The sequence below is a fragment of the Mustela nigripes genome, chromosome 4, assembly GCF_022355385.1.
Source record: "Mustela nigripes isolate SB6536 chromosome 4, MUSNIG.SB6536, whole genome shotgun sequence".
Lineage (NCBI taxonomy): Eukaryota > Metazoa > Chordata > Mammalia > Carnivora > Mustelidae > Mustela > Mustela nigripes.
In genome coordinates, this window is record NC_081560.1 from 17,237,771 (window position 1) to 17,251,176 (window position 13,406).

The 13,406-nt window shown below is 40.6% G+C and overlaps 1 protein-coding gene across 1 annotated transcript in view; it reads right to left on the reverse strand.

Annotated features, from left to right (window-relative positions):
- Nucleotides 1-2,090: 2,090 nt before the first annotated feature.
- The window catches only part of NUP205 (nucleoporin 205), an 82,435-nt gene continuing 71,119 nt past the window's right edge, over nt 2,091-13,406 (reverse strand). The window contains exons 36-43 of the mRNA XM_059396344.1: nt 11,727-11,803; nt 10,197-10,325; nt 9,845-9,971; nt 6,819-6,985; nt 5,122-5,245; nt 4,535-4,663; nt 4,118-4,191; nt 2,091-2,579 (exon numbers count right to left, since the gene is read on the reverse strand). Of these exons, the coding sequence (XP_059252327.1) occupies nt 2,427-2,579; nt 4,118-4,191; nt 4,535-4,663; nt 5,122-5,245; nt 6,819-6,985; nt 9,845-9,971; nt 10,197-10,325; nt 11,727-11,803 (980 nt within the window). The 3' untranslated portion in view covers nt 2,091-2,426. The remainder of the gene's footprint in view (nt 2,580-4,117; nt 4,192-4,534; nt 4,664-5,121; nt 5,246-6,818; nt 6,986-9,844; nt 9,972-10,196; nt 10,326-11,726; nt 11,804-13,406) is intronic.

Genomic DNA, 13,406 nt, shown 5'->3' on the forward strand with positions numbered 1-13,406 from the left:
GAATTAAAAAAGAAAACAAAACTGTGGGGACCTTTTCCAAAATAGCTTAAGTGTCAGGTTAAACACCTTCTCCCCTGAAAAGGGAAGGGAACAACTTCTGAATCAAGGGAAAATGAGAGAACTAAATGTAATGTGTGATTCTTGATTTAATTCTGGGTTAAAAAAAAAAAATTTTCTAAAAGTACATTTTGGGGGGCAACTGAAATTTGAATACAAACTCAGTATTAGAAAAATTTTTATTGCATTTTATTAGCAAATGTCTTAAGTGTGATAATACTATTATGATCTGGAAGGATATACTTGCTGAAGTATTATGGATGAAGTGTCACAACGTCAATAACCTACTTTCAAACAGTTAAGGGAAAAAAACAGTATATATATATACACATATAAAAAGATAAAGCAAATGTGCAAATGTTAACAGTTGGCAAAGCTAGGTTAAAGCTGTATATAGGTTCACTGTACTTTTCTTTCAACATTTTCTCAAAATAACCTGGGAAAATAGACAAATATTTAGAAATGACTCAATTGTGTATCAACAGCTTTTATAGCTCAAATAAAGTATGGACATATATTTATGTAACACTATTTTATGAAAACTATAATAATAAAGGTACTCACCTCGGGAAGCCTGGGTGGCTCAGTTGGTTGAGCAGCTGCCTTCGGCTCAGGTCATGATCCCAGCCTCCTGGGATTGAGTACCACATGGGGCTCCTTGCTCGGCAGGGAGCCTGCTTCTCCCTCTGCCTCTGCCTGCCATTCTGTCTGCCTGTGCTGGCTCTCTCCCCCTCTCTCTCTCTGATAAATAAATAAAAATCTTTAAAAAAAAAAAAAAAAAAAAAAAGGTACTCACCTCTTTTGTCTAATCCCACCAAACAGATTAACTCAGTAAAAACAATGTTTTAAGACCTTCAATTTATTTAGTAGTTTTTAGGACTAACGAACCCTCCCTTTAAATGCTACACCTTTTTCAAATGCAAGTTCTGCAATGTTTTGATCCCCTTTGCTTTGCTGCAGAGCACCAGCCACACACCCAAAAGCCCCTCTCCACACCCCAGGTAACCATGCTGAGCCAGGCAGTGTGTCCTCTGAGGCCCCCTGTGGGAGCTTCTCCCTCCGGCTTTATTTTACAAAGCTGCGATCCTTCCCGCCCTCCCTCCGCACACATTCTTCCCCAGTGTCCAAATTCTGATCCAGTCTGCTGGAGGTTTTGGAAGAAATGATGGGAAAACAAGAAAACAAGGTTTAGTAAATCTAAAAATCATTTTCAATTCAGCTTCACACTCACAAGGTTTACAAAATGCTTTGATTCTGTGCCCCGGGCTCCCTTCTGATCCTTTCTGGGCTCCTGCCCGTGTTCAGATGGTACAGTCGCCAGAGGCCTGACCGGGGGCAGCTATAGTCGCTCCTCCATGGTGGACCCACTTACTCACACATTCACACTCCTCTAAGACTTCTATTTGTTAGCGGGATGCCTTCCAGCTAAACACTAATGTTTCTAAGTGGTGGGCAATAAATTAACTTCAAAATATAACAATGACAAGGCCCTTTTAAAAAGATGCTATGGAAATGTCAGAAAAAAAATTTTTTTAAAGAGCAACACTATAACTAAGTATAACTTTTCTGCTACTACATGAGCCCAGTCTCTCCCATATATTAGGCTGAAATAATTGGTGGCTGGAAAGGGAAAAATGGACTTTGAGATGATGCAGTTACTTAAACATAAGTACAACTGGGCAAGAAGTAGAATGTGATTGTATATGTTCTTTTGCTCTAATCGTAGCCATCATATTAATTACATGAGAAATATGGGCAGGTGATTAGTTTGTGAAATTTCTAATCATTTCTAAGGAAGAAATGCAAATCATTCCACTGTCATTTATATGCAGAAAAGAAAAAAAACAATTTTAGGAAGGAGAGGGCTTCATTTCTTGGGACTTTTCTGTAACACATTCACAACACTGAGCACACTCTTTTGTCAAAGAGCATAGCTACAGTTTCTTGTCCACTCTAGCTCACGGAGTAACCCTGAATATCACAAAGGTGTAATGTAGACAACAAAGGGATAAAACAGTAGAATTTTCAGACTATGCCTTTAATATAACATTCAGAACTATATCCCTAGAAGAAAACCACCACTTGTTGGAAATTTTACTTGTTGGATTCCTATGAATGTTGATCGTTTTCTAGGTAAAATTTCAAAAGACTAACCATACATTTGTTTTGTTTCCTTTTTTTAAAAAGTATTTATTTTTTTCACCGGTGCAATTGGAAACAGGCAAAGAAATGTACAGAAAAGATGTTCATATATAAAGAAAGAAATAGCAAAATATTTTTTGGTCATAATTTAGAAACAAGCTAATCTATAAGAAGGGGACAGTTTTCCCCAATTCCTCTCTTCCCTAGAAGAGTATAAGCACAGGTTCTCAGTTCCTGGATATCCTTAGCAGGCCTCGGATACGTCTGACAAGAGCTTGTATGAAACTATAGCGAGATCGAACTTTTGAGTATAATCCTTCAATGTCCAGAAGTTTCTTTTGTAGTGATTCTCCAAAAGCGTTGATAGCATCAGCCTGAAGCTAGAGGTAACACAGATGACATATCATTATTAAAATTACAGTCTCAAATGTTTCTTTAATTCTATATCTCTCAATTTATAGTATCTTTGAATTTTTGTAATGCGGTCCTTTCTCATGTAGCAAATTAACTAAATATTCACACTTCCATGCTAGAATTTACTGGTATAGAATTGTTTTTCCCTCTTTCTTATCTTGTAAAAATGTGTAAAATCTTAAATAGCAACAACTATGGATGCTGCTTTTGATATATGGGCATATACACTAAAACTTTTCCCCAAGGGCAATACAAGAAGCTGTTAGGAGTGGATGCCTTTGAGGAAAGAAACAAAGGATAAATTGGAAAGAAGCTTTTTACTTTTATTTGATTTTTCAATTAAGAAAAAAAATTTACATGTGTTTATTTTCAAAATATATAAATAGAGGAAAGGAACCTGGTATACACTTTAGAATTCATGTATTTTAGAATGCATATATAGTTTTGGATGGATTCTATTGGTATTATACTGAAACACTAAAATTAAGTGTAAAATTAGATGACTCTATCTGCCTTAGATTTGCAGTAAAATCAAACCACAGAGTGAGGTGCTCGCTTCGGCAGCACATATACAAAGCACAGAGTGAGAAGATCATTTATTAATCCTGCATTTCTTCTAACTATAACAGAGCAGTCTAATGAAACAAACAGTCATTAATTCAACACGTATTTCCCAAACATCTTCTGGAAGAACTATTCTTTGGCTAACTCCGCCCATGGCCTCACTGAACACTGGCTTCCCTCAACAAGCCAAGCAAAACATGAATTACTATTATGCAGTCACTCCAAGGGCAGATGCAGCCAGGACGAGGACGAGAGCATGCTACGTATGACATCTGGCTAAGTATGGTCGGAAGGATGCTCTTTCCTGGATAAAGCCCAGTCTTTGGCTTCAAGAAAGGCAGTGACCAAGAAGGATTACAGAAGACTAGAGGCTTTATCAGACCAGAGCTAGGGACACTCAGATGCCTAGCAGCAGATCTAGTTGTAATTCAGTTTATCTAATATCACATACCCTGCTAACTGTTTTGTTCCCAAGACTCTTATCACCATAATAATATAGACTCCTGCAAAGGAATTTTTAATAGCTGCTCATACTCTCTCTATTAAATTATTTCCTGAAAAATTAAGTGCTAAGTTAGCCTTTGTGCCTAAGAAGTCCACAAAGTCAATCTAAAGAAACTGGGAGTTTTCTGATCACGACACCTACTAATGACTGAATTCTCACTATGTTCCTTCCAGGCACTACTGCCCCAGGAGCCCCACATACGAAACCTCATTTTATCCTGACAAAACTCTCTGAGGCCGAACTATCATTCCCATTTCTTCGGTGAGGAAATGGAGGCGCAAAAGTTAAGTTGTTCGAAGTCCCATATTGTTAGGCAGCCAGGACGGAATTAAAATCAGGTCTTTGAACACAATCCTGAAAATCATTATCTTACCAACATACTAGGCTTTTCCTTTTTCCTTTCAAAACAGAAAGAGTATGTGGATAGAACCTCACCTGGTCTATGTCATGTTGGCTCACTCCAGTCAGCCCACTTCTAAAATCCAGGTTGGTTTCTGAAGTGAAGGAATCTGGCAATGAAAGACACAAACAAACCAGCTTTACAAGTATGTATCTACCATTTGGCAGAAGAACCTCAAGACCAGGGACTCTGGAGCTGGCCAGCTCTTCACTGCGAGAAGCTAAAGACTGGCGTCTAAGATGTTCTTATGCTCCACACTATCTCCCATGAGCAGAAGTAAGGTACAAGAAACAGCTAAGTCTAATAACGAAGTAGCTCGAAGTAGCTCTCGATGGCCCAATCCACTCTTAGAAACCCGGAAACATAAAAAATAAATAAAAATGTCACTAGTTTTTCAAAGCACGGAAATCTATAGGTATGTATGGTTCACTAATCTTCAGAATAAAGTTTACCTTGTAGTCTTCTGCTTTTAAATAAGGTTCTGGAGGCAAACAAGGAATCTTGAGAGTCCGTGGGCGTGCAGTGTAACAAGTAGTACTCCAGATGGCGCCAAAGAATAAATAGGCAGGTCTCTATGATGACTACAGAGTGCTCAGACTAAAGGAAGATAATCTCATCAAACCAGTTTCTGAGGAGGAAAACAAAGAGACCTCACTACTTCATGAGTGAAGACCCACTGCCTCGGTCTGAGAGAGAGGGGAAACGTTCCACTGAAGGTGTCCCCCCCAGAAAGCAGCAAGGTGTGTTGAGAGGAAGGAGGTGGGGACCAGGGGCTGCTGCACCAACAGAGTCCCCAGTGTCCCTGCCTTCAGTCCAGAATGACTGTATACATTATCAGGATTACTAGCTAACTCTAAAAGATAAGAAAAAAAATTTCAGTTTGGAAATAGGTCAGGCATTTACTGAGAAAAAAAATTATGTCCCTTCTCATACAGTTTTGATGCCCAAATAATTTGAGAATCAGCAAACAGTTCCTATATTGAAAGATTCTCTTAAAGGTCACCATTCAAATTCCCACTGTGATTTCCATTAAGGATACAAGAACAAAGGGAAAGCAGTTTGGCTCGATTGTTGATCAACTTCACCAAGCGCCGTCTTGCTAGAACATATTTCTGGGCAGTGGAGATCTTCTCAACACCAACAGGCATCACAGACTGACACAACTGAGGACCAGAAGCAAAAGCAGCATTAGCGAGAACATAAACTGTAACAAAAACTTCATCAAACTCTATAGATTGGGTCCCTATGACAGACAAGGCGACTAACATTCAAAGAAGTTTAAACATCCTTGCAGACAAGGGTTATTATCTAGTTAGGAAGCTGGTAACTTTAAAAAACTGAGAGCTAAAGTAGTGGAATTCACAAATGCAGATTCATCTGCTGCTTTCTGGAAAAGGTCTTATCTCTGAAACTGACATTTCCAATCTGCTGATGGGCCGACCCACCCTGAATTTCCTGTCAAACTAAAACAAAACACAACAGTAGGTTTTTCAAGCTGCAGGTCTAACAGTGCCATGGAGAATTTCTGTAACAGCTGTCATGTGTCTTCTGAAGAAAATGTAAAGCAGATTTCTACAGCATAAACTAAAATAGGCTCATCAACCCAGAACCGCCCTTCATCACACCTCTGCTCGGCATAAGCACCGTGGGCCGCCTCAAAATTCAGCTGTGGCTTTGACAGAAGGCACCCTGAAGTGCGGCTGGGGGAGCACCATGTCCTTGACGGGAAGGCTGCAGTCCCTCTGACAAGAACCGGCATCGCTCACAAGCTGCATGTGAGGGGGAAGGGCTGCCAGAGGTAAATCACCCGATTTCAGGGATTATCTGAACATCGTCACAGTTACTCCTGCCTCGGGACTCGCTAGCTGTGTGGCTCTGGATAAGTCATTCAACCCTCCAGGACCACCATTTCCTCATCCGAGAAAGCAGGTGTAGTGACAGTCCTCAGTCCTCAAGGACTGAGATAGAACTTGCAGCTGGGGCCCAGCACATCGTCACCACCCACCACAGGTGCCCTGTCATCCTGAGGAGTGGCAAGAGGAAGGAGCTCTGACTGCTCTGTAAAGTGACATGGAGTTTTCCAGGACAGTTGGTGCAAACGAGGAATGGCAACATGGTTCCACCTCCAGACCACCACAGGCCACCAGGAAGCTTCGGCACGTGCCAAGGGATACCTGGCGTGGTTCAGCTGTGCCAAACGGGAAAGACAGCAGCTGCTCAGGAAGCAGGCCTAGCAACTCAGCATCGTTAGCTACAGTAAATATCAGTGAGTGATTCTGGGTCACTGAGGGCAGGCAGTCAGGTCTGAGGTGCCATCCCATTTGTCTGAAAAATTCACCTGAAACCGAAGATGCTGAAGGCACAGAGACATACTTAAGGGATCACTTCTATTGAATAAGCCTTTGCGACAGAAACCCAAGTTTCTCAGCACAGATTTTAAAAGAGCATAAATTACCAAAGCTCTTCTTCACAAGCTAGCTGCCGTCCTACTGGAGGGCAGGTGGTGTTCCTGAACAGGTGTGACTTGCCTGTCTCCCATTCAAGTGTTCCCCTGCTTACCAGGCGTGGTACTCCTGTGAGGGACTCTTCTTCAGGCCACACAGAGCCATCATCTCAAACCCTTTCATCTCACTGCACACGTCATCTTTACGCACAAGTCAAACACCAGGACTGTGGCCCTATCAGGAAAAACAATGGCTTCTCAAAACTCTCCACAGCTCGTTATAAGATTCATACCTCTTTGATCTCATCTGGTGGAAGTTGCTCTACGTTCTGTAGTTTGTTGACACTCCGTCGATGACTGTCGTAATAACTGAAGAAATCATTAGCACTCTGTTTCAGCAGGTAGACAATAATACCCAAACCAGGCAGGCGCCAGTACGGAATCACTGGAGCTTGAGTATCTAACACAGTTGAAAAAAAAAACCACAATGTTCCACCTATAAGACCTGTTTTAAATGAGGGATGGCCGGTAATTGAAGGGCATTTAAGCTATTATTAAAACCAACCCAAGGGACGCCTGGGTGGCTCAGTGGGTTAAAACCAACCCAAGACTACTGGTGTGTACTTCTTACAGTTCAGAGGAACGGCGAGCTACCATGATCAGGAGCTTCTATGCACAAAGCTGGAGCCTAAAGAATATGGCAATCTGGCTGGTGGACTCTGACAGAACTCTCCCTTTATGGGGGGGGAGGGAGACCTCTTTGAGAAATCTGGCACACACCTTTGCATCCAGCTCCCCACCCACATCCCAAACACACACACATACACGCACACACGTGCAAGCCGTACATACGAGTTGGAGTTTCCAGAGCCCAGGGGAAGAAATCCTGCCTCACCTACAGCCCTAGTTATATCGATTCATTTCTGGTCTGCACCTCTCTGGTTGCTGAATTCCCAGCTCACAGTCATTCTCCAAGAGAAGGAGAACACTGAGATATTGAAAAAATACAATTAAATTTAAACTTCAACAACTCTCTTACCACCATAAGTCCATTTGGGTAGGAAAACAAAATGTGCTACCTTTTACTCAACTAGCTTCTGATGAAGGTGCAAAGGAACCATGAGAAGTTGGGAAAGTAGTTCATGAAGGGAAGAAATGGACGGATTGGTGCAAACACAGCAATTTCCTCTTACAACCGAGTGACCCCTTGGGAAATACCTTAGTAATTTCAAGTATAATTTGGAGATAATCTTTGTTTAATGGCTCTAACTGCCAAGAATACTGTAGGAGAGATGTGCATTTGCTTCCTTCCCCACTATCTCCCTTAACTTGGCTTCAAAGTCAGATTTCATAGGTCTTCATGAGGAGAGGAAGAGAGAGAACAGTTTCTTGTCAGTGGATGCTGCCACCAACCAGGACACCCTAGACTCATCTAAGTTGCCGGGTTTCCCTTTCCCATCTTCAGTGAAGATGTGACAGTCTCTACAATATAGGGCCTTCTTCCTAGGGATCCTGGTGCCCAGGCAACATTTAAATGATCCCTACTCTGGTAGGAAAACATCCAAAAAGAGAATAGTCTAATGCTGACAGGAGTACTTCAAAGCCTATCAGGAGTTCTCACATACTGACATGCTCATAGCCAGAAAATATTAAGGTGTGCAGAAGCCAGCAGACTTAAACAGCAGATGAGGACGGCTCCCGACAAAGCTGACTACAGAAACAGATTCTGCAGGAAAGAGCGTGAGGTCCAGGCAACAGAAGTGCTACAGGAGAGCACCCTCAACCACAAGTAATAGCACATATACTAAATAGTAATAGTGATGACCCGCAGGAATGAAAATAATTCTACGTCACACTTAGGCAGTGCTAAGGGTCAGACACTGCTCTAAAGCACTTCACATTTGAGTAACATGATAATCCTTCCAGTAATTCACTGGAGAAGAGCCTGCTGTTACTCCCATTTTACAGATGAGGAGGGTGAGGCACAAAGAGACTAAGTTGCTTTTCTAAAGTCCTATCAACAGTCTTTCACAGAACGGGGACTCGAATCTAGGCAGCTCGTCATGAGTCTATGTTCTTCTCCGCTAGGTTAGACCGCCCTCTACAACTGAATGTTCTTGAACCTACCAAACACCTATGCACTCCTGTGTCTACAACTGGCAAAGGTAAGTAGGCTTTTTAAATCTTTAAAAAGTCTGAGGAAAAATGAAGACCAATATGTAAGGCTTCATAAAGTTCATCAAGTATTAAAGATCTAAGAATGACTTCGTATGTGAAAGACTGGCTCAAAGTGGGAAGAAACCGAATGAACTGTTAATAATTACTACTGATACATTATTAGCATATAATTAATGTTTTTGAAGAATAGATAACAAAACTACAATTTCATTTGAAAATGTTAGAGGTTAAATTTGTTTTAAAATGTTGTAAGATTCAAGGGAGAAGAAAAGGGCCTCCTTCGACACTTTATAATGGGAGTCACACAAACAGTTTTTGGCACCATTTACACGAGACAGTGGTTATAAGCTGTTAAGCTAATATGTTTTTCATAACATCATTCTGTTAAATATTTTATGTGATTAAGTAATTTTCAGAGAAAATAAGATCTTAAAGAGGATGAAAATGTGACAAAATGATGTTCAGAAACCTCACACAAAAAGCTTCTGGAAATGAGTAGCAGTGCATTCCATTACCAAGAACCACTAAGATCCGAATGGGCTTTGTCTTCTGAGTCTCCCATGGGATAACAGCTTTCATCAGCCCATAGCCGTCACTTTCCAAATCTCGCCTATTATGTCCTTAGGAAGTCATAGACTGTGTCATCTACATTTACTTAGCATCTACTTAGCACCTACATTTTACTTTGCTGTGGTATAGAAATTTGGGGCTATACTACAGAACCCAATTTAGACACTGCATTCAGCTCAACATGATTTCACACATAAACCGTCTGTTACATTTGTACATTTCTCACCCAACTAGCTTACTCACCAATCTTAGAGCCTCTTTGGGGTCTCAAATACTATTCAAAACCATACTCTCCCCACAAAGCTTTTCTAAACTTATCCTCAGAAAATCTTGACTTTCTGTCCTCTCGGGCTCTCTAGCTTATGCATGGGACTGACAACACTACCGCCTTACTGAGCCTTCTTAAAGTCATTTACAAATTTTCCCACTAATTACATATAAAGAAAAAAACCTGTGTCTCACTGGAGCCAACTAGATTTTGTCTTAATTACAGAATACAGAAATACAGAAAAAATACAGAATACAGAAGAAAACTTAATCCTCAAATACATAAAGAAAGAAACAGGCCCACCTTGCCGGGGTCCATCTCTGTTAATGGTTTCTGACAGGCTGGGGGTGAAGAGACACACAGCATGTTGAAATGTGGGGGAGATCTGTAGCATGAGTGACTGGCAATATTCCATGACATTGGCACAGATCTACAAAGGAAGAATAACAGTAACAAAAATATTAGTTCTCCAAATGCCCAAATATCATCGAACTCCAGATTTGGAGGAGAACAAAGTTACTGATCATTTTGTAAAATTATAACAAAGTTCTAAATCAATTTGAAAAATTACTCCCATCTACCCATCTGTTATTTTGCTTCTGAAAACACACAAATGTTCAAGAACAGATACACGATGCCCACCCTACTTTCTTACCTGCTGCATGGCCAGTTCGAGCTCATCTTTCTTGCTCACTCGATCTCCTTCCACATTATCATCTTGAAATTTAAACTGACGCAGTCTGTCAGATCCCCCAAAGCGGCTTAGAAGTCCTAAACACTGGCGCTGAGAAAGAGAAAGAGATTTTATTCATATATAATGGGGTATGTCTAAAATTAGTGACCTCTCTTTGAGGGATATAAAAAAGAAAAACTCATCAGGGAGTAAAAATTGCTCTTTAAGGAGTCTGATTTCTTACTTCCAACTGAGGCAACTGAAGTTAGCCCTATTAAAATTAGCCTTTTTGCAGCCTGTATGTGTATCCTTGGACCCAGCGAGACCAGTTAGGTTTATCTAATCTATAGCTCAAAAATTTGTACACAAAAATGCTGACAGCAACTGTTTTCTTTTAGAAACCTGAAAAAAGTTCACGAGAAGAGAACTGGTCAAGAAAATTACTGTATCAAAAACAATGAAACATAAATTCTAATATATAAATACAATTATTCTGAAGCCAATCAAAAGTGAAGCTATTCAGATCAAAGCAGGCCAGGAGGCTCCCACAAAGACAATTTAGTTGACAATATGTTCAAATATATTAAAGGGAGATTATATAACTGGAAGACAGCCTGTGAATAAATTAGAATGAACTATATAAAAACCAAGCAAATAGGGTCGCTGAAGTGGCTCAGTCAGTTAAGTATCTGCCTTCAGCTCAGGTCATGATCCCAGGGTCCTTCCTGGGATGGAGCCCGAATCATCAGGCTCCCTGCTCGGTGGGGAGTCTGCTTCTGCTGCTCCCCCTGCTTGTGCATGCTTGCTCTCTCTTTCTCTGTCAAATAAGTAAATGAAATCTTAAAAAAAAAAAAAAAAAAAGCCAAGCAAACAAACAAACAAAAAAACCCAACTACTCACTCTAGGGAAAATATAATGTTGCACTTAAAAGTAAACATGGGTGATAACCCATTCTTTTTTTTTTTTTTAAAGATTTATTTATTTATTTATGTATTTGACAGAGATTGCAAGTAGGCAGAGAGGCAGGCAGAGAGAGCGGAGGAAGCAGGCTCCCTGCCGAGCAGAGAGCCTATGCGGGGCTCGATTCCAGGACCCTGGGATCATGACCCGAGCTAAAGGGAGAGGCTTTAACCCACTGAGCCACCCAGGCGCCACTTATCACCCATTCTTAATCATAAATGACAAGTGCTGATCTAATTAAAATTATGATATAATTATGTTGCGTTTCAGTGGGGGTGGGGGGACAGTGTTTTGAGAAACGTCCATATTATACAGTGGAAGAAAAGGACAAAAGGGATCTAAGGTCTCATCCTCCTCAATGGAAAATCAACAGATGATTCCTAAAATTGGAAAATAAACACATTATTTTGATACACCACAAAATCAATTAAAACTCATCAAGAGGGTTTGCCCAAATCCAGGAAGCAGAACAGGGAGGATGGATGAGAGGACTGCTGTATTTTACTGTAAGTCTTTTAGGAATTACTCTTTAAAGAAGTCAGAATCAGTTACCTGGAATCTTCCAATATGTCCCTGTAGCTCCATTAGAGATCCTTCATTTACATCAACATCAAGTTCATTTAATATACCTATAAAATTTGGAATGCTTTTAAATACAGTTTTATAATCAACAAAATAAAAACATTAAAAGACCGGGAAGAGTGGTTTTAGCATTTTATATTCCCTATGTATAAGAACAGACAGAGACTTGCCATGAAGGAGCTCTGGGAAATACAACTTCACAAAGACTGGAAGTTCACCACTTGTTCATTTACATGCAACTTAAATCTAGATTGAATTCATAATTTTAAAAGGTACTTTTTAAAGGTTTTGGCATAAATTTCACTTTTTATTTATAACCACAAAAGTTAAAATTTTCTAAACTCAGCAGTAAATTACTTTGTCATGAAATAGTTTAGGACATAAAACGCTGATAATGAAATACATTTCCTTTTTCATTTAACTCTCCTAGGTACTGTATTATTTAATTTTTTTCATTTCCCTTAAACAAAGTACAGTTTGCATATACATAAAAAAGTTCCCATTCAGCTTCTGTTTAGACTTACTACAAAATTCTTTTTTTTTTTTTTAAAGATTCTATTTATTTATTTGACAGGCAGAGATCACAAGCAGGCAGAGAGGCAGGCAGAGAGAGGAGGAAGCAGGCTCCCCACCAAGCAGAGAGCCCGATGTGGGGCTCGATCCCAGGACCCTGAGATCATGACCTGAGCTGAAGGCAGACGCTTAACCTACTGAGCCACCCAGGCGCCCCAGTTACTACAAAATTCTTAAATCAGAGTGATCAACCTCTCATAGGAAAAAAACTATGAGAAAAAAAAAAGCTATCAGGAAAAATCCCTTTATTTCTATCAAGGCCTCCGAGCAAAGCCACACTGGCTTCTTCTTTGTTGAGGATCTCTGCTTCTCTGCTGAGGATCACCTGCACCTGTCTCAGTCACCCTAACTTTCTGTTTGCACAATCTCTTTAACTCAGGCCTAACTTCCAAGCATCCACTCCAGAGTATATAACCCAGAACCTTATCCTTTGCTACTCACGATGATAAGACCTCCTCTTTCTAGATTTTTCAGCCCATGACCTCACCCAAACCTACAGAAAATACACATGCCGGCTCGCAATACCTCACCTGTGCCTCATTCTCTGTCCCTTCCTGCCTTTACCTCCTCCGCGAGTCTGCTCCCAGAATCCCCTTCTTTCCCAGCTTACCAAAATCTAGCCTGCCACAGAGGACTTTTCCTCACTATTTGAAAATATGTCCAGGTCTCCTTTGTACTCCAAAACAAAACAAAGACAAGCAAAAACCTCTTTAATATAAAATTCTTGAAATATTTTTGCCACATTTGCTGCTTACAACTCTAAGCCCTTCTCTTCCCGTCCTACCCCTTGAAAGCCGGATTGTGTATCTAACCCTGTCATGGAATGCAGGCTTTTTTCTCTTTGTCCTCAAACTTTCTGATCTCTGCAGCATGTGTTGCTATTCCCCAGTTCTTTTTTTCCACCTGCTGCCTCTGTTTAAAAAGACTACTTAGGGCGCCTGGCTGGCTCAGTCAGTGGAACACGCAACTCTTGATCTTGAGGTTGTGAGTTCAAGCCCCACACTGGGTATAGAGATTACTTAAAAGTCAAATCTTAGGGGCACCTGCCTGGGTGGCTCAGTGGGTTAAAGCCTCTGC